Source organism: Electrona antarctica (genome assembly GCF_951216825.1).
Source record: "Electrona antarctica genome assembly, contig: scaffold_114, whole genome shotgun sequence".
Classification (NCBI taxonomy): Eukaryota; Metazoa; Chordata; class Actinopteri; order Myctophiformes; family Myctophidae; genus Electrona; species Electrona antarctica.
Window position 1 is genome coordinate 234933 of NW_027637903.1, and position 25020 is coordinate 259952.

Here is a 25020-nt window from a genome sequence, read left to right on the forward strand (position 1 = left end):
AAAGATTTGAGTTAAAAACGTTCACTCTGAAAGAATATATATTCAAACATTTGAGCCACATTTTCACGATTTTTCAAAAATAGCAGACCTACAAGCTCGTAGCGCGGCACTCGGTGCCGCGCTATGAGCTTGTAGATCTGCTATTTTCCAATAGCTAAAGTATAACACAATGCTTTAAACACCAAAAGGGGTTCAGAATCCGTCCAGAATGGGATAAACCCCCCCCCCCCGATAAAAGCGAGCCACAGTTGTGAGACTGTTCAACAAAACACTAGAAGATTCCTTTGGCCTTTCATGATGGCTGGAGCAGCTTAGAGAGGAGGGGGGGTGGTCGGTGGGGGTGGGCAAAGCAGGCAATTAGTGTTGAAATAGATACCCCCCCCCCCCCATTTCTCCAGAGGCCCCCATGCTCTGCCCCCCCCCCCACCCACCCTGCCAGAGTACAAAGTGTTACCCTGTCAGCAATGCCTCCAACACGGCTTATAGGAGAGTGGCTCTCTGTTGTTTGTGCTCCTCGCCATAGCGACCGGCTGCTCCCGTTGATTATATGGCGGTGGCGCGGTCACAGAGGAGGGGGGGGGGGGGGGGGGGGAGGAGGAGGAGGAGGAGGAGGAGGGATATGGGGGAGGGGTCATGGCAGCGTTGTCAGTTCTCTCACTCGGTGGTGACTCAGAACTTTGTGGATTCTTCAAATTCCACCGTCGTGTTTTTGTCAACTTATAGAATAGAGGAGCGTCGCAGCCCCGCCCCCTTTTATGACCATGACGACAGGCCCGCCCCCTTTCATGACCACGACAGGCCCAGGAAATAATTCACAGAGAGGATTGCGTGCACATCTCGATGCTCTATCCAGGCCAGGTGCTGGATGTCAGCCATCAAGGAAAACAACAAGGAAGAGGAAGAACCTCCGAGACTTACTTTATTTAGAGGCAGCAAAACAACGTTTCGACCGACTAGACAACTAGACTAAGACTAGGAGGCATCAGGTCAATTATCTGATGAAGACCTAGTCGGTCGAAACGTTGCTTTTTTTGTTGCCTTAAAATAAAGTAAGTGTCGGAGCTCTACGAACTGGTGTGTGGATGTTATTTCTCTTCCAGGAAATAATTCCCCATGCATTTTTTCCCATAGACATTTCAGACAAAAATGTAAAAAAAAAACTCCTCATCTGCTGAAAATACTTCATCTGCTTGAGTCACAAAGGGATTATTAAACAGACATTTACAAGTATTTATTTAAAGATCTGTAAGGAAACAAACACAATATTTTGGGCCCAACAAATAATTATAAAGAAGAAAAACAAACTAAAAAGGTGTCTAATTATTTGTTCGTCCCCCGAAATCGTGTTTGTTGTCATGATTTGTCACAATCTGAGTTGTCTTCGTCTTACAGGTTTACAGGTCATTAAATACATAATTTTTGAAATGTGGTCCGTGGCTAAATGTCTCATCATGTAGCTGCCCCGGACCACCTGGAACCCCCTCGAGGACCACTGGTGGTCCCTGGGAACCACCTGGAACCCACTCAAGGACCACTGGTGGTCCCTGGGAACCACCTGGAACCCCCTCGAGGACCACTGGTGGTCCCTGGGAACCACCTAGAACCCACTCAAGGACCACTGGTGGTCCCTGGGAACCACCTGGAACCCCCTCGAGGACCCCTGGTGGTCCCCGGACCACCTGGAACCCCCTCAAGGACCACTGGTGGTCCCTGCCCGGACCACCTGGAACCCCCTCCAGGACCCCTGGTGGTCCCTGGGAACCACCTAGAACCCCCTCCAGGACCACTGGTGGTCCCTGCCCGGACCACCTGGAACCCCCTCCAGGACCACTGGTGGTCCCTGCCCGGACCACCTGGAACCCCCTCAAGGACCACTGGTGGTCCCTGGGAACCACCTGGAACCCCCTCGAGGACCCCTGGTGGTCCCCGGACCACCTGGAACCCCCTCAAGGACCACTGGTGGTCCCTGCCCGGACCACCTGGAACCCCCTCCAGGACCCCTGGTGGTCCCTGGGAACCACCTAGAACCCCCTCCAGGACCACTGGTGGTCCCTGGGAACCACCTAGAACCCCCTCAAGGACCCCTGGTGGTCCCTGGGAACCACCTGGAACCCTCTCCAGGACCACTGGTGGTCCCTGGGAACCACCTGGAACCCCCTCAAGGACCACTGGTGGTCCCTGGGAACCACCTGGAACCCCCTCAAGGACCACTGGTGGTCCCTGGGAACCACCTGGAACCCCCTCAAGGACCACTGGTGGTCCCTGGGAACCACCTGGAACCCCCTCAAGGACCACTGGTGGTCCCTGGGAACCACCTGGAACCCCCTCAAGGACCACTGGTGGTCCCTGCCCGGACCACCTGGAACCCCCTCAAGGACCACTGGTGGTCCCTGCCTGGTTGGAAACCCCTGATTTTGACGAAACAACAATTGGCTAATTTTGCATTTAGCCCAAAATCAACATCATGGCAGCTATTTGTGAGACACTGTACAGTTTAACAAAGTCTTTATTGTGGAATTATAAAATATTTAACATTTTACTTTCTGTACGTATATTCTGCCAAAACGCCATTCGTTTTCATTCATTGTACTGCAGTCTTCACACACGGTAGACCAAATATATACAGCGTAGAAATAAGTCCATTCTGATATAAAATCAAACCAATTCAACTCAACTTGGAACTAATAATGGTCTCCAATAAGTTGGAGTGAATTAAAATGTAATCTGTATAATACAATGACCTTTTTTAAATAAATATTTTCTTCTTTTAGGTGTTATATCAAAAGTTAATATTAATATAAAAAAAAAACTGTGCATAATTCTGAGTCATAATATCAATCATATTCAAATGTATAGTAGCTTATTTACAGTGTTATAGAAAGCCATGTCAACATGAATTCTAACCAAGGCCTACATGTTCTAAATCCACAACAAGTTGCTGCCTGTTTTAATATAAAACATGAATAGTTTCTATGTAGTCAATTTACCCATTTAGACCTGAGGATGATTCTACAAATGTCTTCTAAATCATGAGTTTTCTGAAAAACCCCATGTTTCTATGTCAGTGGTGCTCAACCTTTTTCATGTCAAGGACCCCCAGAATTATCTGTAATTGGCCGTCGACCCCCATCTGAGAATACAGTATGTAGTTCCCAGGGACCCCCTCAGAAGCAAAGATTTGAGTTAAAAACGTTCGCTCTGAAAGAATATAATATTCAAAGATTTGCGCCACATTTTCACGATTTTTCAAAATTAGCAGATCTACAAGCTCGTAGTGCGGCACTCGGTGCCGCGCTACGAGCTTGTAGATCTGCTATTTTTCAACAGCTAAAGTATAACATGATACTTAAAACACCAAAAGGGGTTCCCGTGCTGAATGGGTTAACTCATTAGTGACTGACGATGCCTGGTTTATACTTGCTGGGGGGTCGCGAACTGAAAGAAATGTCAGATCTACAAGCTCTCACAAGGCGTCGCGCTGCAACGTGTTGTTAGGTTGGAGATATTTACGGTGTGTGCAGCGCCGTGCGCAACACGTGTAATAAATAAGGTGGGGGTGAGTTTGTGCTGGGAACTATATGGCCTCATATAATACAGCCTCCCAGAAGCTTGGGAACCTTTCAGGGCAAATGTACACTAGGCTACTCCCTATAACATAGTAGTCCACTTGCCAGAATGTGAACCCAGACATGTTGAGTACACCAAAGTGTTATGTTATAAATGTTGAGTAGGAGTCCCCAGCATGTAGAAACTGATGTTATAAATGTTGAGTAGGAGTCCCCAGCATGTAGAAACTGATGTTATAAATGTCGAGTTGGAGTCCCCAGCATGTAGAATCTGCCGGATGCTAACTTGCATATGTTGAGCAATTTTTAGCCCAAGGAGTGTTTTTTTGCAAAACTGGATTCAGGATCATGAAAATCCCCTAGTTTGACATGTCACATGCTACAGTACATAAAGCATGATGACATTTTGAATATTTTGCCTTCTATAGGTTGTTGGTATGGTCACATTATTCCAATAATGCCACAGACGAAAAACAGTCTAAGTCCACACTATTGGTCCATAATGTATAAATGATAGATATAGCTATATAGATATAGCTATATATAAGGTTTCAGGACAACGAGGCCTTTTCGTGGAGGGGTCAGAATGACATTTGGACTTGGACTGTTTTTCGTCTGTGGTACTTATTATGAAAATTGCCCAACATAATGCAAGTTAGCATCCAGCACATTCCACATGCTGGGGACCCCTACTAAACATTTATAACATAAAACCTTGGTGTACTCAACATGTCTGGGTTCACATGGGGCTCTATGGGCAAGTAGACTGAAGCCCTACCACAGTTTGAAGGACAATAGACTGTGGTCAGTGTTCAACTACTTCAGACTTCCAAAGCCATCGTTGTTTTTCATTTTAGGACTGCCTGTTTGGGTCAAAACAAAGAAAGAACATTTCAATATTGTCCCTTAATGTCATGATAATGACATCAAGCATCATATCTGCTCATATATCTGACATAGGTGGTGGTGAGGGGGTATAATTATAGTTATTCTTCTTCTTTAACCCATTTTGACCTGAGATCAGATTCTAAAAATGTCTTCTACATCCTGACAGTTTTCTGAAAAAGCTATGTTTCTATGTCAGTCGTTCCTCGATTTTTCAAAAACAGCAGACCTACAAGCTAGCGCTTGTAGGTCTGCTCATAGCGCGCCACCGAGTGGCACGCTATGAGCTTGTAGATCTGCTATTTTTCAATAGCTAAAGCATAACATAATGCTAACACCAAAAGGGGTTAACAAATTACTGTAAACACAACATACAACAGTGTTCATACTGGTATTACAATGTGTGCTGGATCCACAGTGGGGGGGGTTCAATCAATAGTGCCAAAAAAATATAATTTTGGCAGGCTTAACGAGATTCTTCTTTGACTTTAAAAAAAAACTTAATTTCAAAACGACACGTTCAGTTCAGCGTCCACAGATATCCGTGGAATGTGTCAGTGTTAGTGCATACAGTGTACAGAGCAGTGTAAAGCTAGGGGGGGGGGGGGGTGGGGCGGAGTGGTGTTTAGAAAGTGGTCGTTCACACGTCTGTGTCCAGCGGGGGAGGGGGGAAGTCGAGACAGGGCGACAGCGAGTCCTGGCTGTGCGTGGAGCTGATGCCGGTGTCTGAGTCCGTGTCTGTGGCGTCCGCGGTGGGGGAGCTGAGGCCGTGCTTGAGCTTCACCGTCTGGGACGATAAACCGCCGCTCTGATGGACCTGGACCACCGCTGGGCCTTTGGGACCCGCGGGGCTCGACGACTTCTTCTCCGCTGCGCCGCCGATGCTGTCGTCCAGCTGCTGCAGCGCGCGCAGCTGCGCCGCCAGCCGCCAGCACTCTTGGTCCCGGGAGACCAGCGCCGCCTCGTAGCACGCCAGCTCCTCGTCCAGCGTGGCCGTCTGCGCGCGGAGGGAGACGCCGGCCGACAGGCCGCGCATCAGCTCCGACTGCAGCCGCTCCAGTTCGGCGGCGGCGTAGAGCGGCGGCAGGTCGTCCGTTGACGGCGAGAGCCGGGAAGTCGTCACGGCGGCGACCGCGCCGACGCACTCCTCCTGGTCCTCGGCCGCGAAGTGAACCCTGCGGAGCTCGGCGTCGATGTCCAGAGACAGCTCCATGATCAGCTCATGGTGTCGGAGCACCTGCTCCTCCAGCTGGTCCACGCCGTCGCTGGCGTACCCCAGCTGCTCCTCGCTGTCCTCCTCCTCCAGGACAGGCTGCAGGGTGCCACGCCGTGCCTCCGCCTCGAAGCGCTCGATGTCCACGTCCAGCTCCCTCATCTGCTGGATCTGACCGCGGATGGAATGGTCCTGGGTGAGGATGAGCTGGACCATGCGGTCGATGTCCTCCGTGGTGCCCGCCCCCGCCGGCCCCGCCCCCGGGGGGGAGGAGGGGGACGAGGAGGAGGGGGAGGACGAGGTGGAGGAGGTGCTCTTGTGGAGTTTCTCCAGCTTGCGGAAGGCTTTCTTCACCATGCGCTTCTGGCGCTCCACGGGCAGCGACTGGGAGAACTGGTGTTGTTGTTGCTGTTGCTGCTGTTCCCAGCGTAGCTTCGGCCTGGTGGTCCCCGCCGCCTTGTTGGAACCGGAGGCTTTATTATTCCTCCCTGCGTGGAGGGGCTGAGCCACAAAATCGCTGGTCTTGACCAAGACGAACTGAATGAAGGGTTTCTGGTCTCCCCAGGCGTTCCAGAGCCTGAGGATGCGAGTGAGAGGAGGCAGGGCCCTCTCGAAGCCCCTCCAGCGCTCCAGGAGGCAGAAGTCTTTGGGGTCTCCGTGAAGGAGCGTCCTCCTGCCCTCCGGGGCGGCGGCAGAGGCCCGGTGGTCCTCCAGGACCGCCCTCCTGCCCTCTGGGACGGTGGCGGCGGCCCGGTGGTCCTCCAGGACCGTCCTCCTACCCTCCGGGGCGGCGGCGGCAGAGGCCCGGTGGTCCTCCAGCAACGCCTGGACCATGTCGGCACACGTGGTGTGTTTGGTGACGCCACACACCACCTTCTCCTCCTCGCACACACTGACCTGGATCTCCTTTCCTGCAACCGCGGGCTCTGCATCTCTGGTCCTGAGAGAGAGAGGGAGAGAGAGAGAATTTTAGTATTTCATACTTCATGTCACAGACACTGGTCTCACTTCCTTCCTGGACTACATGTTGTCTCAGTAAGACAGCCCTCCACCCTCTCCACAAGGAGGGGCAGTGCACCAAAGCATCATGATCTTTGTAGGAATTCATCAATCCAGTCAAACACACATTTATTTCTGGCCATAGAGTGCTAATGTTACTGTGCTGCTGTTATCTGCTACAGATACTGTGAACATTGAGTGACTGCGGTTTCTTCCAGCAGTGAAATGTCCCTTTAATTCTGTTTTTATTTTTACTGAAAATGTTGTTGTGAAATGTCAGTAGATATTTCCTCTCTCTAGAGTCTAGATCACACTCTTAAATCAATATGTGACTCTTTTTGATAGAGACAAGACTTAATGGCACAGGCGGAATCTTCACAAAGAGCATGTCTGAAATAAATGCTTAAACATGCAGCTAGGTGTAATGTTAGAGACCACAGAAGACATGTAAATATGAAATAAATGCTTAAACATGTAGCTAGGTGTAATGTTAGAGACCACAGAAGACATGTAAATATGAAATAAATGCTTAAACATGTTGCTAGGTGTGATGTTAGAGACCACAGAAGACATGTAAATATGAAATAAATGCTTAAACATGTAGCTAGGTGTAATGTTAGAGACCACAGAAGACATGTAAATATGAAATAAATGCTTAAACATGTAGCTAGGTGTGATGTTAGAGACCACAGAAGACATGTAAATATGAAATAAATGCTTAAACATGTAGCTAGGTGTGATGTTAGAGACCACAGAAGACATGTAAATATGAAATAAATGCCTAAACATGTAGCTAGGTGTAATGTTAGAGTCCACAGAAGACATGTAAATATGAAATAAATGCTTACACGTGTAGCTAGGTGTAATGTTAGAGACCACAGAAGACATGAAATAAATGCTGTTTCTCTGCAAGACATTACTCTATAAGCCATATCTCCAAAACTGGTGGGTCAAACTGAACAACCAATATGTCAATTTGAAGCTATGATTCCCTGCTTCCATTTGACATGGGGGAAAAAAAACGAAAATTAAAAGAATTCAATGACTTGGCCTTGGTCAGAAACATTTACATAATAATGAAAAATCATTGTAGAGATTTTGAAACATTCAGGTAAAAAGAAAAAGACATGACTGCATATCCTATTCTATACAGTACATAAAGGCTTTAGGGCGATCTATTATCGCGTCATGCGTGCATTCCTAAAGGTCAAGTTGGATGCTCTGCAAGCTTCAGCGCAGCCGGTTGAACAACGAGCTCCTGTTTGAGACGGAATGTACACAATGTTAGTGTCAACGTCAGCGACGTGCCTCTGATGAGCCTCCATTAGGTCACCTGATGGGCCTCCATTAGGTCACCATCCATTAGGTCCATTAGGTCACCGTGATGGGCCTCCATTAGGTCACCGAGCAAAGAAACATATTCACCCGTTTTCCTGATTCTATTAACCCATTGAGACCTGAGAACATATTCGATACAAACGTCTTCTATCCAATCCACTTTATGCACATTTCACAACGCAAGGTTTACAAAGTGCTGTACACTATAAACTATACACTATAAAGCTAAAACAAAGGACACCAACAAAACCACACAGTAGAAAAAGGACACATTACAAAAAGACACAGAAAAACACAGAACTTCTAAATCATGAAAGTTTTCTAAAAGTGGTTCTCAAACTATTTCATGTCAAGGAGCCCCAGAATTATATGTATTTGGCCGCCGACCCCCATCTGAAAATATGTTGTTCCAGGGACACACAAGAGGCAAAGATTTGAGTTAAAAACATTCACTCTGAAATAATATATATTCAAAGATTTGCGCCACATTTTCAAGATTTTTCAAAAATAGCAGATCGAGTGCCGCGCTACGAGCTTGTAGTTTTGCAAGCCTGTAGTTCTGCAAAGCTTGTAGATCTGCTATTTTTCAATAGCTAATAACGCATAACATAATGCTTAAAAAAGAGGGGGTTCCCGTCCTGAATGGGTTAAATGGCTACTCATCGTCTCGCTCGTCGGAGACGGTCACTTTACGACGTGCTTCTGAGCTGTATTTAATCCCCAGGCCCTCGTTATCCGTCCGTCTGGGCCGTGGAACGCGTCCACAGATTGGCCCTCGTTATCCGTCCGTCTGGGCCGTGGAACGCGTCCACAGATTGAGCGCTAATGGGGCAACGACGTCCGTAATGGACAGACCTAATGGACCCCTGGGTAATACCCAGAGCCTTAATGTCCAGGTCGTTACGCCGCCGCGGACGTCCACAACGTGAAGGAAGTCGTTCAGCGAGCGGACGAAACATTTCCAGACATTTTCAATCTGATTTTAAGGATCCTGCAGTGAGATGTCTCTCCATGTCATTGTTTACACGTAACGACATGTAAACGCAGGATTTGTGCTTATCCCGTTCAGGACGGGAACCCCTTTTTGGTGTTTTATTAAGCATTATGTTATACTTTAGCTATTGAAAAATAGCAGATCTACAAGCTTGTAGTGCGGCACCGAGTGCAGCGCTACAAGCTTGTAGATCTGCTATTTTTTTAAAAATCGTGAAAATGTGGCGCAAATCTTTGAATATATATTCTTTCAGAGTGAGCGTTTTTAACTCAAATCTTTGCTTCTGGGAGGGTCCCTGAACATATGTTCAGATGGGGGTCGGTGGCCAATTACATATAATTCTTTTGAGTCCTTGACATGAAATAGTTTGAGAACCACTGACATAGGGTTTTAACCCTGTGAGAACCACTGACATAGAAAGATAGGTTTTTCAGAAATGTTCAGATTTAGAAGACATTTTGTAGAATCTGCCTCAGGTCCAAATGACTTAACGAACGTGGATGATTCAGTTTGGTCAGATGTACTGTACTGTACTGTACTGTACTGTACTGTACTGTACTGTACTGTACTGTACTGTACTGTACTGTACTGTACTGTACTGTACTGTAAGCCGGCGGCCCAGTTTCCGCCTCCATGAGTTTACTCAGAGGTGAAGCAACAACATGCACCGCCCTGGACTTGACTTCACGTGTTCGTTTCCTTGACCTTTGATATGTCCGTTGACGGGAGACTGATCAAAAGATAATGTTAATGTCAACGGAGTCCACACCCACAACAGCAGAGGGAGTGTAACTAGTAACCATGTACAACCCAGATTCGTCACAAACAAGGGACTAAATTATTTTCGCTCCTATGCCACCAACATGTGGAACGCCCTACCAACAGTCATTAAGAAATGCAAATCCCTTGACTCCTTCAAAACCGCTCTCAATGAGCCCCCGTAAAATCTGAATCCCACCCACCCACCACTTTTTCCCCTCACTGTATATGTTTCTTTTCCCTTTTTACCTCCTTTATGATTAATTCCTGTTCTGTTCTTTACTTTATAGAAGTGTCTATTTGTACATCTCTAAATGTTTTGATGAATTGAACAAGGTGGACCCTCTTGTAGACAAGTGTAATGCTTTATGGTGTCGTCCACTCACAGTTAACAGTCTTTGTATTGAGTTGTGCTTGAAATGTTCTGTAATTCTGTATAAACTGTTAATAAATACTATCAAAATCAATCAATCAAAAAGTCGAAACCTTTGACATAATTATGCTTGAGTGACAATTCATTGAAAATCCTTCACTCTCATTCACTATAAGGAGAACACCTCCAGGGTATGAGTTAACCCATTTTGAGCGGGAACCCCTTTTGGTGTTTTAAGCATTATTTTACACTTTCGCTATTGAAAGATAGCAGACCTACAAGTTCATAGCACGGCACCGAGTGCCGCGCTATGAACTTGTAGGTCTGCTATTTTTGAAAAATCGTGAAAATGTGCCTAAAATCTTTGAATATATATTCTTTCAGAGTTTCAGTTTTTAACTCAAATATTTGCTTCTTAGGGGGTCCCTGGATTAACAACATATTTTTCAGATGGGGGGTTGGCGGCATATTACATATAATTTTTGGGGTCCTTGACATGAAATATTGAGAACCACTTATACAGAAACATGAGGGTTTTCAGAAAAAAATACATTTTAAAAAGACATTTTTTTAATTTCGACGTCAGGCCTAAATGACTTAATGACTTTTTCCCCTCACTGTATATGTTTTTTTTCTTCCTTTTTACCTCCATGAGGATTTCCTGTTTTTGGCTATATAGAAGTGTATATTTGTACGTCTCTAAATGTTTTGATGAATTGAACATGGTGGACCCTCTTGTAAACAAGTCTAGTGCTTTATGGTGTCATCCACTCACAGTTAACAGTCTTTGTATTGAGTTGTGCTTGAAATGTACTGTAATTCTGCAAACTGTTAAAACATACTATCAAAATCAATCAATCAAAAAGTTGAAACCTTTGACATAATTATGCTTGAGTGAAAATGCATTGAAAATCCTTCACTCTCATTCACTATCAGAGCCTCCAGGGTAGGACTTAATTACTTTTCCCCCTCACTGTATATGATTTTATTTTTGTTTTTATTTTTTCTTCCCCTTTTACCTCCTCTATGAGGATTTCCTGTCTATGACTATATAGAAGTGTCTATTTGTACGTCTCTAAATGTTATGATGAATTGAACAAGGTGGACCCTCTTGTAAAGAAGAAAAATAGCAGACCTACAAGTTCATAGCACGGCACTCGGTGCCGTGCTATGAGCTTGTAGATCTGCTATTTTTCAGTAGCTAAAGTATAACAATGCTTGAAACACCAAAAGGGGTTCCCGCCCAAAATGGGTCAAGTGTCGTCCACTCACAGTTAACAGTCTTTGTATTGAGTTGTGCTTGAAATGTAATGTAATTCTGCAAAACTGTTAATAAATACTTCAATCAATCAATCAATGAGTCAATCATTAATGACAGTCTAGGGAGGCTACAGTACAATCACTGAAATACATGCTCAACATTATCAGTATCATTACAGCATTGTGTTTTATGCATAATAATTATTATCCCATGTAATGTATTATTTTTTTCATTTCCTGTTCAGACACGACTTCATTCCATGCTTAATGCAGTCAATCTACAAAAAAATCACACCCGTGTGAAGTGAGGGGCGCTCTTATCTTTGCCCTCTTTTAAATTCTCCTTTCATTGTCAACGGGAATTTAATGTTTGTGTAGGACAAAAATAGCCGATTTGCTCGTCCCCATGTGACGGAAATTCTCCATTCACTGTCAACGGGAATAAGCCTATCTCACAGAATTTCCCCGCCCCCCTTAATACGCACCCTTTCGGGGTTAGTGGTGATAGCGTGACGTCACTCCATAGACGCTACATGTTAACAGAAGTCATTTAACTTTTGTTTTCTCAAGGTAAGGTTTGTTCTATCTGTTCGAGCTGATTTACCATCTTGTTTGCTTCATAATAATATTGGTCTGTCACATTTTTACATTAGAAAATGTACTTAGATTCTCCAGAGAAAAAAACGTGTAAATGCTAATGTTAAAGACACCACTATCTACCGGAAGTGGGCGTGGAAAGCGGGCTGTGAGATAGGCCTATTTAATGTTTGTGTAAGAGACAAAAATCGACACTAATAGCTGAATCAAATCACAAGATATTGAGGGTAAAATCAAACAGGGTTTACATTTCAATCATTGTTGAAACAGTGAGAATGTGTTCCCTGTCTTGGTATGTGACATCACAATGACATCACATTAGCGTAAGGCCTGTGTCAATATAAACCTTCGCTGACATTAGTTCACTAAACCACATTGTGAGAAAATAAGTGTTGATTTCGGCGACTAAAACTAAGACGAAAACTTGCTAAGCGATAACGTAAACCCAACCAGAGGTCCCTCTGAGACCCCCGCCAGCCCGTAGACCCAACCAGAGGTCCCTCTGAGACCCCCGCCAGCCCGTAGACCCGACCAGAGGTCCCTCTGAGACCCCCGCCAGCCCGTAGACCCGACCAGAGGTCCCTCTGAGGCCCCCGCCAGCCCGTAGACCCACCCAGAGGTCCCTCTGAGACCCCCGCCAGCCCGTAGACCCGACCAGAGGTCCCTCTGAGACCCCCGCCAGCCCGTAGACCCGACCAGAGGTCCCTCTGAGACCCCCGCCAGCCCGTAGACCCACCCAGAGGTCCCTCTGAGACCCCCGCCAGCCCGTAGACCCACCCAGAGGTCCCTCTGAGGCCCCCGCCAGCCCGTAGACCCGACCAGAGGTCCCTCTGAGACCCCCGCCAGCCCGTAGACCCACCCAGAGGTCCCTCTGAGGCCCCCGCCAGCCCGTAGACCCGACCAGAGGTCCCTCTGAGACCCCCGCCAGCCCGTAGACCCGACCAGAGGTCCCTCTGAGACCCCCGCCAGCCCGTAGACCCACCCAGAGGTCCCTCTGAGACCCCCGCCAGCCCGTAGACCCACCCAGAGGTCCCTCTGAGACCCCCGCCAGCCCGTAGACCCACCCAGAGGTCCCTCTGAGACCCCCGCCAGCCCGTAGACCCACCCAGAGGTCCCTCTGAGACCCCCGCCAGCCCGTAGACCCAACCAGAGGTCCCTCTGAGACCCCCGCCAGCCCGTAGACCCACCCAGAGGTCCCTCTGAGACCCCCGCCAGCCCGTAGACCCACCCAGAGGTCCCTCTGAGACCCCCGCCAGCCCGTAGACCCACCCAGAGGTCCCTCTGAGACCCCGCCAGCCCGAAGACCATTAAGCTGCTGGACAGAAAGTCCCGGCTCGGCAAGGGCCGAGGTCTCCCGAAGAAAGGCGGGGCGGGAGGGAAAGGCGTGTGGGGCAGATCGGGGGAAGTGTACGGGCCTCAGGAAGCGCTGGATGTGAGAGACCCAAACTACTACGACGAGGTTCAGGAGAGCTGTGTGGACGAGGCAGTGGTTCCTCCTCTGGATGAAGGAGACTCTGAGAGAACAGTTAAAGATGGACGCTCCTGTTTGGAGCGTCCATCTTTAATGCTAAATAAATAGCATCAATACTAGCGCGCTAAAATGAAGCCATCCTTGCTCTAGAAAGCGCCCAATGTTTCCATCTAAACCACCGGATAATCAGCAAAGACCTCCGAACATTGCGCGTTTTATCCAAACCATGGAGAGCTCCGTAGATTAGGAGTTATTCAGCTTTTTAGTCGGCCTGTATAATCGGAGGTGGACGGCAGCGCGGTTGCGCAACCCGGTCTAGGTTCGCTAAAGAAGGAAAGGCCAAGCCAAAAAAAAAAAAAAAAAATCAGCGATTTGATATCAATAACAAAGCTTATCAGACGGAACGTTACGCCAGAAGCAATTAAACCGTTAAAAACGTTGGACGTTGACTAATGGGTGTCACTCTGTGATGAGGCAGGTGACTGCAGGTGATCCAAAAACCAGAGCGGCAGGGAAAAACATTTCAACCACATAGCACATAATATACCAACGGAATAGGCCTTCTATACGAATTATATTTTGTTTTGTTTAATCAAAAGTCGGGCTGTTATCCAATAAATTACCTGAACCTACAGAATACGGAATGCATGTGCGTTGTTATTCCGAAGCCGCTCTAACACACCCTGCATGTACGTGGTCGGCCAATCAGAGGCAGTAACTAGGACGTGCAGCTAGCCAGTCGCCGCTCGGGAGGCGGTACAACGGGAAGGAAGAGAGAATTTCAGAGAAGCCAAAAACTTCAAAAACGTAACGGCAACGCCGATTAAAGCCGCTTCGCAACCGTTTCCGCTGTCTCCTAAAGCTGTTTTATGCATCTCTGAAACATCTCACCAACACTCAAGCGACCGTGCAAGTCTCCGTAAACAGACCATGCGGAGTGGGGTTCCCAACCTGGGCTCCATGAGGAGTGGGGTTTCCATGCTTTATCCCACCCGTTTCGACTGTTATCAATCGACAAGACCACAGTGATCACTTAGGATCAGTACGATTGTTTTCGACGAGTATGGGCATGCTCTGCCGACTGATAAAACGAAAACCCGGAAAACGACCGGATTAAGGTTGGCGAACATGCGTTAATATTAGGACCGTGCTGCGACATGCTTGCGGTTAAGTTTAGGGGAGGGTATGAGGAGGCTTGTCGTTCTCAGTAGGCTCCCAGCATGTCCAGTAGACCTGAGTAGACCCATAAGATCCGTTAACATGTCTATCAATGCCAATCGCAGCCAGTAGGCTCCAGACTACATGCAGTAGGTCCGATCGGCTAGATAAGATCGCGTAATAAGTACGCCGATCTGGGAATCGGCAAACTGGGAATTATCGTTGATCTTCGGTCGAAACGGATCTTTTTCCTCTCAACGTTGTGGCCCTCCACAGAAAGGGGTCTGAACTCATCAGCAGAGTTCTTTCAAGGATGCCACAAGGGGCGCCTTCTGAAAGGGGGGGAAATGTCACGGGCCAGCCTGTGCCCTATAGACACAGTACTGAGGAACTATGAATGCACACACACACACACACACACACACACACACACACACAAACTACACTGCTGCTTCCAATAGCAATCACCATCAAGCCGGCTGGGAAGTGTGGGTTATATAGAGTTGTGTTGCATGTTCTTTACAGTGGACAGTTCTTTACAGTGGACAGTTCTTTACAGTGGACAGTTCTTTACAGTGGACAGTTCTTTACAGTGGACAGTTCTTTACAGTGGACAGTTCTTTACAGTGGACAGTTCTTTACAGTGGACAGTTCTTTACAGTAGACAGTTCTTTACAGTGGACAGTTCTTTACAGTAGACAGTTCTTTACAGTAGACAGTTCTTTACAGTGGACAGTTCTTTACAGTGGACAGTTCTTTACAGTGGACAGTTCTTTACAGTAGACAGTTCTTTACAGTGGACAGTTCTTTACAGTGGACAAGGACTAAAATGGTTTTTAAATTAAGAAGTTCCAAAAGCAACTTCTGCATCGCAGGCGTGCATTAATGACGTTAAACCACCCCCTCTCGTGTAATATTGCAATTATACAACAGTTATCCTTAAAACTAAGAAAATCGCTGAAAAAACTTTTTTTTTTTAATGACAGATGTAGTCACTACGACCACAAATGTCCCAAGAAACTATCTAGCCTAGCCACCGAGTTTGCTAGCGCTCTGTGAGAACCCCACTCTGCATGGAGCCCAGGTTGGGAACAAGTAGACTAAAATGTTAGGAAGGGACTAGTGATCCAGTATAAGTCATTTTACACTTGGTTGCATGCTGAAAATAGCATATCTACAAGCTGACAAGCTTGTAGATATGCTATTTTCGGCAAGTGTAAAAACAGTCATTACGACGGCATCAAGGCCCGCCAAAATACACTTTAGTGTATACTTTTCAGTATTACCCGTATTGCTCCCAAGATCATCGGCCTCCCTACAACACCCACACTGTCTGATATGAACAATAAGGCCATCACATACAGTGTTTGTATTGTCTTGGTGTAATATGCTCTAGAGACTGTGTTGTTCTTGATGTGGGTGTTTGAACAGACTGTGAAGACAAATATCCTTCGGGACAATAAAGCTTATTATTTATTAAGTAGCCCTCGGCATGCGAGTACAAGTTATAGGTCGCAAGTATTAACCACTAGTCAAACATAATAAGCAACTCTGCACTAAAACTACCCCAGTTTGCTGATTCCACAGAGTCTGATAGCAGCACTGTGTTTGGGCTTCCACATGGCATGAAAACACACACGCACGCACGCACGTCGCACACACGCACACACGCATGCAGTGGAGCATTGTTGTACACTCCTAGTGAAGGAGAGGCCGAAAGGAACGTGATACGTAATACAACAATGCCAGAAGTCTGGTTAATGGTTACGGAGACCCTCTGAGACGAGGCTGAGGCAGAGCAAACACCTGAGAGCTATAATATGTGGACGGCAAACACTCCCCACACGCCTCCTGGATTCACCTCCAACACGCCTCCTGCATTCACAGACCATGACAAGTGTGACTTTGACCTGATGGTCCTACCGGCCGGTAGCTACACCAGTTCTTTGACCTGATGGTCCTAGCGGCCGGTAGCTACACCAGTTCTTTGACCTGATGGTCCTACCGGCCGGTAGCTACACCAGTTCTTTGACCTGATGGTCCTACCGGCCGGTAGCTACACCAGTTCTTTGACCTGATGGTCCTAGCGGCCGGTAGCTACACCAGTTCTTTGACCTGATGGTCCTACCGGCCGGTAGCTACACCAGTTCATCTGGAAACCACACGTGTTTTCACTCACACTGTGCCTCCATAATTACAGTAGCTTTACACGTGAAATATATATATATATTTTTTTTTTCTATATATTTTTTATCCCATGATTTTGTAACCCATTTTTCACCCCTGTGTCAATTATCTAATGTGATCCTGGGCTCTACACACCCTCCGCCAACCTGGGGAGAGCAACGGACTTGAACTCATGCTTCCTTCATGCCTTTGGATTATGGAAAAGACTGCATCCACCTCTCAGCTTTATCCAATGGCAAACAGGCAGATTTATTTATTTTATTTTTTTACAGAAACTGTAAAAATAGAGGAAAAGAGTACATCATGAGGACTAATCTATCAGAATGATAGACTACGAGTTCTGTCAAGAGTTTTTTTTTTTTTCAAGTTGCTCCTTTACACCTGACAGGGGGGGGTTTCCCTGGTTGGACGTAGCGCGTGGAAGGAACACGTTATTCCAACCAGTTCCTTTCCCGTCCATCAGGCGCCCCTGGAAGATAACAGGACTGACCATATTTATACTATCCTAAACCATAACCTAACCCTAACGCTGGAAGATAACAGGACTATGACCATTACTAACACTATCCTAAACCATAACCTAACCCTGGAAGATAACAGGACTATGACCATTACTAACACTATCCTAAACCATAACCCTAACCCTGGAAGATAACAGGACTATGACCATTACTAACACTATCCTAAACCATAACCATAACCCTAACCCTAAGATAACAGGACTATGACCATTACTAACACTATCCTAAACCATACCCTAACCCTGGAAGATAACAGCACTATGACCATTACTAACACTATCCTAAACCATAACCTAACCCTGGAAGATAACAGGACTATGACCATTACTAACACTATCCTAAACCATAACCCTAACCTCACAGGAATCCACAGGTGATTTGTAACCCGCAGGACGGATTGGTTGTAACCCGCCATGCATGTCGGGAGCCACGGGTGATTTTTAACCCGCAGCACAGGTCGAACTAACGGAAGGACCGTCTGACATAAGGACAGTCCCCTGAACATGGGCTCCAAGCAAACACCAGTTACACAGTGTTCAATTATGTTGTTTCTACACCTATAGGGCTCCATCTCCGTCCGCTAAACCCCTTATCCCTAAACTTCTTTGCCTTTAGCGGTGATGAAAATGGAGCCCCTAGACTTGTGGCATAAAGCATACTGTACAATACATAAAGCATACTGTACAGGACAGCCGTGGTGATAAACAGACTAGATAGAATACAATACATAAAGCATACTGTACTGTACAGCCGTGGTGATAAACAGGCAGGTGAATAAACACAGCGCCATAGTAGACAACCAGCCACTGATAGGGTGACCAACTGACCACCACAGCTCCAGCTGGGCAGGAAGCGGGCCGGGTACCCCCCGGGTCCACGCAGGGAAACACCTGTGTTTATAATGCTGGGCCACAATCAGCGCAGAGCTCCGGCAACATCCGGACACTTCCAATAGAACGCCGAAGTCCTGACGCCACTCGCTCGCCCCCTCGTCCATTTCTAGCGAAAATGTAACTAATTCAGCAGCAGTAACAATAGCGTTTTCTCTCAGTCAGTTGATTCTTCATATCTACAGTATATGAGTGAACATGGAATTTGTTTATTTTTCAAACACAGTTCTTATATGAGGCGATCTAAAATCCCCCCTATGGGGATTAAAAAGTACATGAACCCGTGGATTTCCGCCCTCTACCGATATTGACGTCAGACTTCGGTGCTCCATACTAGCACAGTTCTGTGAGCAGTGTGTCAGACCTTGCTGTAACATGTGACAGGTGTTGTGTGGTCGTCGTGAGTGTCAATTATATTTCCTGTGCCTCTAGCAGTGAGCATTGGTACAGTAAGAAGACAGAAACATATATATGTTTACAGTATGTGTGGTCTAGTCATGGCAACATTCCATTCTGAGCTGAGAGAACTACACTCTCCACAAAAAGTTTGGAAACGTAACTTTGGTCGATTATATACGAGGTATAGCTTGTAAGGATTTGGGCATTCGTGGAATGAGCAACACAGCTAAACGTGTGGGTAACTAACGGCCCCCAAAATGTACCAACATGGATGGTATTCACCCTGCTTTGAGTTGCTTAGTGGATTGGATGATTGCAGTCTCCCACAGTAATAAGGAAAAAACAACACCTATTGGCCATTTTTACACTAAAAAAAGCGCTTCGAGAAAAACATCCTAACTCCACTTGAGCTGGATCCTGAAAATGTATTTTTAATGAGCGCACAATCCACACCCTTATGTATGAAGCATCCTGACACTATCCTAAACCCTAACTAACCTCCTAACTAACCCCCTAACCTCCTAACCTAACCATCCTGACACTATCCTAAACCCTAACTAACCCCCTAAACCCTAACTAACCCCCTAACCTCCTAACCTAACCATCCTGACACTATCCTAAACCCTAACTAACCCCCTAACCGCCTAACCTAACCGTCCTGACACTATCCTAAACCCTAACTAACCTCACGGGATTAGTGCCAAAACCCAAATATCAATATCATGCAACGATAAAGGGGCGCAATTTATATTCGATACATGATGTTGATTTTTCACTCTGAATAAAAGGCATCAATCTGTATGAATGAGGCATCGAGTATGAGGATGTGAATAGTTTTGACGCAAAATACTCGCTGAGTCGCTGGCGATTTTTAGATTCCTGGTGTGTGAAGACGTAGAGGTACCATGAGGCGCAACTGTCTTTTTTGCAATTAATCAAGAAAGACAAATATGAACCACTTAACCGATTTAGGCCTGAAGTCGAATTTTTAAAAAAAGAGTCTTCTGAAAGAATATATTATATTCAAAGATACAAGCTTCTAGATCTGCTATTTTTCAATAGCTAAAGTATAACATAATGCTTACCGGTAGTTAAAACACCAAAAGGGGTTCCCAGAATGGGTTAAACCCTCTGCACTAAACTACTACTTAGCTGACAGGGCTGCTTCACCTGTACTTGGCCCCCTCCACATAAAATCTCTTCAACGAAAATAGCAGATCTGCAAGCTCACAGCGCGTTATGTCGGGACGCGGCGTGAACTTGCAGATCTGCTCTCTTCAGCTAATGTTCTCCCCAGAATAGGCCATGCTATCTCTGTCTGAGGACTCTTTAGGCCATGCTATCTCTGTCTGAGGACTCTTTAGTAAAACACTGAGTTGTTCAGTGGACAGATTGTCTTCTCCACGGGTTTCGGAATGGAGGGTTTCAGAATGGAGGCCTGTCCCCACTCGGGGTAACTCTCTGTCCCCACTCGGGGTAACTCTCTGAATGGAGGCCTGTCCCCACTCGGGGTAACTCTCTGCCAAGACCAACACATACTACGCTGATTACATCGTAATGTATACGTCCATGAGGGCTGTCACTGTGGATGACACTTGATATCCGTTGGTTTGGGATTATGTGGAAGCATCAAATGAGGGTGCCCTCATAGGTCACACATGGGTAATGAAGGACAATTGGCATTGACTTTACCATGAAGTTAGAAATCTGAGTGGAAACATTATACGATTAGACTCTGATGGTATCTATGTGTTCATTACTGCACATGCACACATCCCTGGAACACATGCACACATCCCTGGAACACATGCACACATCCCTGGAACAACATGCACACATCCTTGGAACAACATGCACACATCCCTGGACACATGCACACATCCCTGGAACACATGTACACATCCCTGGAACAACATGCACACATCCCTGGAACAACATGCACACATCCCTGGAACAACATGCACACATCCCTGGAACACATGCACACATCCCTGGAACACATGCACACATCCCTGGAACACATGCACACATCCCTGGACACATGCACACATCCCTGGAACACATGCACACATCCCTGGAACACATGCACACATCCCTGGAACACATGCACACATCCCTGGAACACATGCACACATCCCTGGAACACATGCACACATCCCTGGAACAACATGCACACATCCTTGGAACAACATGCACACATCCCTGGACACATGCACACATCCCTGGAACACATGTACACATCCCTGGAACAACATGCACACATCCCTGGAACAACATGCACACATCCCTGGAACAACATGCACACATCCCTGGAACACATGCACACATCCCTGGACACATGCACACATCCCTGGAACACATGCACACATCCCTGGACACATGCACACATCCCTGGAACACATGCACACATCCCTGGAACACATGCACACATCCCTGGAACACATGCACACATCCCTGGAACACATGCACACATCCCTGGAACAACATGCACACATCCCTGGAACACATGCACACATCCCTGGAACACATGCACACATCCCTGGACACATGCACACATCCCTGGAACAACATGCACACATCCCTGGAACACATGCACACATCCCTGGAACACATGCACACATCCCTGGAACAACATGCACACATCCCTGGAACACATGCACACATCCCTGGAACAACATGCACACATCCCTGGAACACATGCACACATCCCTGGACACATGCACACATCCCTGGAACACATGCACACATCCCTGGAACACATGCACACATCCCTGGACACATGCACACATCCCTGGAACACATGCACACATCCCTGGACACATGCACACATCCCTGGAACACATGCACACATCCCTGGAACACATGCACACATCCCTGGAACAACATGTTTTGAGATGGGAGTCGGCGGCCGATTATATATATTTTTTGGGGGTCCTTGACATGAATAACTTTGAGAACCACTGAGAACATTCAGAAAACTGTCAAGATTTAGAAGACTTTGTAGAATCTGGTCTCAGGTCAAAATGGGTTAATCTACTAATACAGGCTATTAAAGTTGGTAAGCAGTGAATGTGGGTGCGAGTCGTGCGACGCAGTGTGTAATGCAGGATCACACGGGATTCAACCATTTCATGCCTGAGCGCACCCCCCCCCCCACCCCCAGAAACCCCAGCGCACCCACCCCCAGTAACCTGAGCCGTCCACTTGACCCCAGCGTGACCTTAGAGCAGGGAGCTGCATGTAGCTCCTCAGCCTGATGTGGGACTTGGGAAGAAATCACGTCGGTGTGTATTATTTATTACACCAGTGGTCCCCAAACCTCTTCATGTCAAGGACCCCCACATTGGCACTCATTAGCCTGAGGACCCCCATTTGGAAAGATATGCCAGGGACCCCCCCCCCCCCCCCCCCATAAGAGAAGATTTTTTGCGGCTCTAGCAGTGATTCTCAACCTGTTTCATTTCAAGGACCCCCAGTTTGACATGCATTAGTCCAGGGGGTTCTCAACCTTTTTGGCTGGGGACCCCCGGAAATGCTTTGGCCATGTCTCGTGACCCCCCGCCAAGCCCCCCCCCCCCCCCGCCCCACCACCAATAACCTTAATAATAGAGAAAATATATATCATAAATAAATACTGAAACCAGATATAATCATTAAGGAAGGTTTATACATGTACTATGTGTACTATGTAAACTCTTAATATCCATTTATCAGGCATTCAGTTGCAAAAAAAAAAAAAAGAAATTGGAAAATAATTTCCACCCTCATTTCCAAAGTAATTTGGCGGGTTGAGAACCCCTGTCTGCGGACCTCCATTTAATGGCATTTCTCTCTGTGGGACTCAATCAATCAATGTCAATTTAACCATGGTTCCATTTGAATTAAAGCACATGTAGGCGGGTGGCTTAGATAGACATGTGTAGTGCCAGTACTACTGCACCCTCAGCTGTACTCCTGGGGTGGCTTCCCCCCCTCCCTCTCCCTGCTGTAATAACCTCTGATAATAATAACAAACTTGAGCTCCATTAAACAATCACACTCTGTGTCATAAATTGGCAAACCGCATGTTGTTACGGCCTGGGATCAGATAACACGCTGGAGGTTCAGAAACAAGTCACAACACGTGACGAGAGAGAGAGAGAGAGAGAGGGAGAGAGGGGGAGAGAGAGAGAGAGAGAGAGAGAGAGAGAGAGAGGCAGAGAGAGAGAGAGAGAGAGAGAGAGAGAGAGAGAGAGAGAGAGAGACACACAGAGAGAGAGAGAGGCAGAGAGAGAGAGGCGGAGAGAGAGAGAGAGAGGGAGAGGGAGAGAGAGAGAGGCAGAGAGAGGGAGAGGGAGAGAGAGAGAGAGACACAGAGAGAGAGAGGGGGAGGGAGAGAGAGAGAGAGGACTATGAGTCAGCGTTAAGTAACTGTCACAACGTGTTGCTGATTGATAGAGAGGAACCGGCTCGGTGATGATATTATAGTCTCCATTCCAACGACAACAAGCAGCTACAGAGGACCATATGTTTAGGGTTTAGGGTTTAGGGTCAGCTACAGAGGACCATATGTTTAGGGTTTAGGGTTTAGGGTCAGCTACAGAGGACCATATGATTAGGGTTTAGGGTTTAGGGTTTAGGGTTTAGGGTTTAGGGTCAGCTACAGAGGACCATATGATAGATATAGTCTCCATTAGAGCAGCTACAGAGGACCATATGATAGATATAGTCTCCATTAGAGCAGCTACAGAGGACCATATGATCAGGGTTTTTTCATAGTCATAGTTTTCATTTAGTTTCAGTCACATTTTAGTCACCTGGAATGTATTAGTGTTAGTCTAGTTTTAGTCGACTAAATGTCATAAGATTTTAGTCGACTAAATCTACAGGTGATTTAGTCGACTAAAATGTATTTTGGCGGGCCTTGATGCCGTCGTAATGACTTATTTTACACTTGCTAAAAATAGCCGATCTACAAGCTCACAACGCGTCGCAGCGCGACACGTTGTGAGCTTGTAGATCAGCTTGCAATGTTCAGCATGCAAACAAGTGTAAAATTACTTACTGGATCTCTTGTCCACTTCCTATCATATTAGTCTAGTTTTTATCTGTTGACGAAATTGTCATCAATGTGTAGACTATATGATAGATAGACTACAGACACAGAACTATATGATAGATAGACTACAGACACAGAACTATATGATAGATAGACTACAGACACAGAACTATATGACAGATAGACTACAGACACAGAACCATATGATAGATAGTCTACAGACACAGAACCATATGATAGATAGTCTACAGACACAGAACCATATGATAGATAGACTACAGACACAGAACCATATGATAGATAGTCTACAGACACAGAACCATATGACAGATAGTCTACAGACACAGAACCATATGACAGATAGTCTACAGACACAGAACCATATGATAGATAGTCTACAGACACAGAACCATATGACAGATAGTCTACAGACACAGAACCATATGATAGATAGTCTACAGACACAGAACCATATGATAGATAGTCTACAGACACAGAACCATATGACAGATAGTCTACTGACACAGAACCATATGACAGATAGTCTACAGACACAGAACCATATGACAGATAGTCTACAGACACAGAACCATATGACAGATAGTCTACAGACACAGAACCATATGACAGATAGTCTCCATTCAATCAGCTACAGACACAGAACCATAGTCTCCATTCAATCAGCTACAGACACAGAACCATATGACATAGTCTACTGACACAGAACCATATGACATAGTCTACTGACACAGAACCATATGACAGATAGTCTCCATTCAATCAGCTACAGACACAGAACCATATGACAGCCTGTCAGCCAGTGTTGTTTTCGTCGACTAAAACCAAGACGAAATTAATGTTCGTCGACTACCTTTTTTCACTGACGAAAACTAAATGGAAACTAAATGAAAACTAAGCTATGGTGACTAAAACTAAGACTAAAGATGTTGACAATTTCGTCAACAAATAAAAACTAGACTAAAATGTTAGGAAGGGACTAGTGGACAAGAGATCCAGTAATAAATAAAAGACAAGTGATTTTACACTTGGTTTCATGCTGAAAATAGCCGATCTACAAGCTCACAACTTGTGAGCTTGTAGATCGGCTATTTTCAGCAAATGTAAAAACAGTCATTACGACGGCATCGAGGCCCGACAAAACTAAAACTAAATGAAGTTTAATTTCCAAATACTATGACTAAAACTAAAATAGAGATTTGCTGCCAAAAACAACACAGCCTGTCAGCGGAGCACAATGCACCCGTTATCAGGTTCTGTTAGAGTACCGTGTCCGTGGTGTGGACCCAGCACAATGCACCAGTTATCAGGTTCTGTTAGAGTACCGTGTCCGTGGTGTGGACCCAGCACAATG

At 46.2% G+C, this 25020-nt stretch overlaps 1 protein-coding gene across 1 annotated transcript in view; it reads right to left on the bottom strand.

Moving 5' to 3' along the window:
- Positions 1 to 5091: 5091 nt before the first annotated feature.
- The window catches only part of rassf9 (Ras association domain family member 9), a gene marked incomplete at its 3' end in the record, with an annotated part of 32760 nt that continues 12831 nt past the window's right edge, over positions 5092 to 25020 (bottom strand). Inside the window, exon 2 of the mRNA XM_079531471.1 lies at positions 5092 to 6604. Within this exon, the coding sequence (XP_079387597.1) occupies positions 5092 to 6604 (1513 nt within the window). The remainder of the gene's footprint in view (positions 6605 to 25020) is intronic.